The sequence below is a fragment of the Lipotes vexillifer genome, unplaced genomic scaffold (genome assembly GCF_000442215.2).
Source record: "Lipotes vexillifer unplaced genomic scaffold, Lipotes_vexillifer_v1.1 scaffold1272, whole genome shotgun sequence".
NCBI lineage: Eukaryota > Metazoa > Chordata > Mammalia > Artiodactyla > Lipotidae > Lipotes > Lipotes vexillifer.
In genome coordinates this window covers 1,401,440-1,405,104 of record NW_006779909.1, presented here as the reverse complement: position 1 = coordinate 1,405,104, position 3,665 = coordinate 1,401,440, and the positions used below count along the sequence as shown (strand labels likewise).

Sequence of the window (3,665 nt, the reverse complement as noted above, 5' to 3'; positions counted from 1 at the left end):
CCCCCCCCCCCCCCCCCCGGCGCTGAACCATCACGTACAATGTGTTGCAAGACTCTCTTCTTGCTGTAACGTTCGGAAGCTAACCCATTCGTGCACCAAAAGGGGAATACCATTTTGTGGTACTCAGACGTGTCAGGGACATAAAAATCCAACAGAGAACAATCTTTTCTGCTGCGGGTGTTTCATAGAATTGTTCTTCAGATATATGAGTAGGCATTTGCTTATGGAAAGAGAAAAGATGGAAAGATTCTAAACTCTTTCTTAACTTGGGTTTTGTCCTTAGAGGTAGGTTAAACCAATAGTTTGCTTTTACTGGGCCCTTCAGAGATGAGTTTTGCCATTCCACTAATAGAAATACGTTGCTGCTGGGAGAATTTAATAAAAGATTAAAAAAAACCCCAAAACCTCGCAGGTTTACAAGATAGATGATGGAGAAAGGTCCAAAGTGGACAAGACGATAATTAGCTGAGTGGCTGAATTACTCTTTGCTTGTGCCCATTCTACTAAAATGGAATCTTCCTAACTTTAAGTCCTCCTGAATTAAGAGTAACTTTTAAACAGCCCATTAGAAGGCTTTGATATCAGAACTGCCATTATTGTTTTCAGAAAAAAATAGGACACTAAGTCACCACTTCCAGAGAAAAAAATAAAGATACTCTGAATAGGATAAGGATGTAGGATAAGGAGAGCTTTAAAAATGTGACTGGAGTCCCTGACAGCTGACTAGAAGAAATGAATACATGGAAATTAAAACGAATGCTTAAGATGAGAACTGACACCCCTGGATGCCTTGAGAACGGCATCCCTGACATGACAGAGACAAAGGAATTGCTGGAGTATACTACGCACAGTCAAATATTTTAGGCTGATTACCGTCAGTCCTCTCTCTGAGGCTAACATGAGTCTGTGCTTCCATCTTCTTGGGGAAGACACTGAGAATTCCTCCAGATATTACTTGTTATGTTATTATCTTAGGAGCAAAAGGGCTTTATGGGATTGTCTGGAGCCTAATGTTCCTATTAATGCTCTGGCCAAACCACTGTTGGTCAACCCATGGTAGGCTTTTAAACTTCGGCTAAAAATTTTGTTATAAAACCTAATATTGTAAAGTTTTAGAGAGGGACTCCAAGGGTCCTCAGAATAGAGGAAACAGACCTCAAAACTTTACAGAAGATGAAAAACAAGCAAAGCTTCTTACATTTATTGGTTCTAGGAGCTTATATCACAAGTTTCCCTCACCAAGAGGATGAACTGATGATACAGGGGCCGAAGATGTGGTGTATCTGTCCACACACACACACACACACACACACACACACACACACACACACACACAGACAGACACCCTTCCTTCCCCGTAAACACCTTGCCCCTAAGCTCACAACCCACACCTAAAACCACGGCCACCTTTCAAAGTATAACAGACACAGCACCACCATGGGAAACACAGGCCGTCTTCTTTACTCTGTGGAATTTCTGACTCCTGGTGGAATGGGCATCTGACTTCCAAGAGAATAGCAGATGACCAGGGCTGGTCTGGGGTCTCCCAATGGTCCTAAATGTCCCAACAGCTCTGGGACTTTGCTGAACCTAGTTCTTGCTAAGAACTAGATTTTGGTATTGAAGGTTTACTCCTATGTAATTTTGAAAAGTGCCAAACTTAACGGGCAGACCTAGAGCCACACTACAATTAATTAACTATCTAGCTGACCTTTGCTCCCCACCCCTGGGAATTAAGCCAAAGGATTAGAACAAAAAGATAAGAAAAAAAAGTAAAATAAACTCCCATTAAGCACTGCTTTCTACACATCAGCAGAAAGTCACAAAAATAAATGAGGTTTAACATTCTTTTTCTTTATGACTTTTGGTAAAATCAATACCATTGGGAGTAAAGGGGAAAGAACATGAGTTTTAGAGTCACCCAAGCTTGGATTTGAAACGAGGCTCAACATTTGTTAGAGGTATGACCTCGGGCAATTATTTAACTTATTTTGAGCCTTAATTTCTTCAACTGCAAACTGAGATCAATAAGACATACTTTGATGAGTTTTATGAGAATGAACTTAGGTAAAATATGTCAAGCACCTACAAATATGCCAGTTCTGGCACACCCCAAATGCTCAGCATAGGTTAGTTTCTAAGGTTACTAGATTACTTTTTGAAGCTCTGTTGCTCCACAAAACTGGGATGAAACAAGTAGGAGCATGATAAGTTAACTCCCAGAATTTTTCTAGAATTGAAAATTAGGAGCTTTTGCTCAAAGATGGAGCAAACATTTCTACTTAAGGAAGACCCAGGTCAACTTTCATTTCACATGTATGCTATCAATAACCTGATAATTCCTTCCCACTCCTAGTTGGACTGGAATTTGATTGGCAGCGAACAAGGTGATGAGTGGCTGGGTTGGCCCTTAATCAATACTTGGATTTTTTTCTAAGTGAAATGCTTTCTCTTTATGTTCATCAGTGTAACCTCTGGTGGGAGGAATTAGACTCAGAGCATTCTGTCTCATGGACACAAAATGAACAGACTTAGACTCAATGACTTCTGAGAAGAAGCTGATTCCATGTATTTCCTGGGCTAAACATCTATTTAATACAGCAGAAATTAAGAGAGCATCACCAAAAAGAAGAAAAAATTAAAAGCAGCAAATCCAGTCCTACCTGGAGCAAACGTTCCTGCTCCTGTTGCCATTTTTCCTGTCGCCTGCGTTCCTCTTCCGGGTCCCAAGCCCACAACTTCAACTGTTTAGAATATAAAACCATGATAAGAACTGAGCCATGTCCTCAAGGCCAGGCCAGGACAAGGGGCACAATTAGCTCACGGTTTGACACCCAGATGGACACACAAAAGCAGAAACCTTCCCGTGTCTAAAGGTGCTCTTTGTTGGCAGAAACAACTTTTTTTTTTTTTTTTTTTTTTTTAGGGAAGACCATCTTTTTAATTTCTCTGACAAGATTATTGTCATTTAAAGAGTTCGCCAAAGAACTTGTAGCCAGAAACTATAAGGAAAAAATGTTATAAAGGTGTAGCAGATAATTAATAATTCTATTTTATTTTTCTGGATTTTATAATGTTTGTGGTATTTTTCAACTTAAAAAAATGCGTAACATTTTTCTCATTCTAAATATTTACTTCCATTCCTAATATTGTATTTAGTTATTGTGTCATTTTTCTCTATGAAAAAATGATGTTTTAAAATTATATATTTTAGAGTTCCCTGGTGGCCTAGTGGTTAGGATTCCAGGCTTTCACTGCCGGGACCCCGGTTCAATCCCTGGTCGAGGAACTGAGATCACGCAAGCCACACAGTGTGCCCAAAAAAATAAAATTAAAAATTATATATATTTTAAACTTTATTGCCTAGCAGCATTCAATAAATGTTTGCATGAATTAAGATATATCTCCTGCTCTGTCTACTACATTATAAATTCCTTGAGGGCAGAAGTAGGGTTAAACTCAGAGAGGAACATCAAATCTAACTGGATGGGGAACTCAGAGAGGTCATCCAATCTAATCTCCTATGGGCAGGAAGGAAAACGAGGCCTATGGGGTAGCCCACCCGGGTGTCATGTTCAAACCCAGTGCTCTTACTATCCTTCCCTGTGTGTGTGTGTGTGTGTGTGTGTGTGTGTGTGTGTGTGTGTGTGTGTGTGGTAGGGAAA

The 3,665-nt window shown here is 39.9% G+C and overlaps 1 protein-coding gene across 1 annotated transcript in view; it reads right to left on the bottom strand.

The window, feature by feature from the left end:
* Window positions 1-3,665, bottom strand: part of LIMCH1 (LIM and calponin homology domains 1) — a 348,851-nt gene that overhangs the window by 17,607 nt on the left and 327,579 nt on the right. Inside the window, 1 exon segment of the mRNA XM_007453042.1 lies at window positions 2,664-2,744. Within this exon segment, the coding sequence (XP_007453104.1) occupies window positions 2,664-2,744 (81 nt within the window).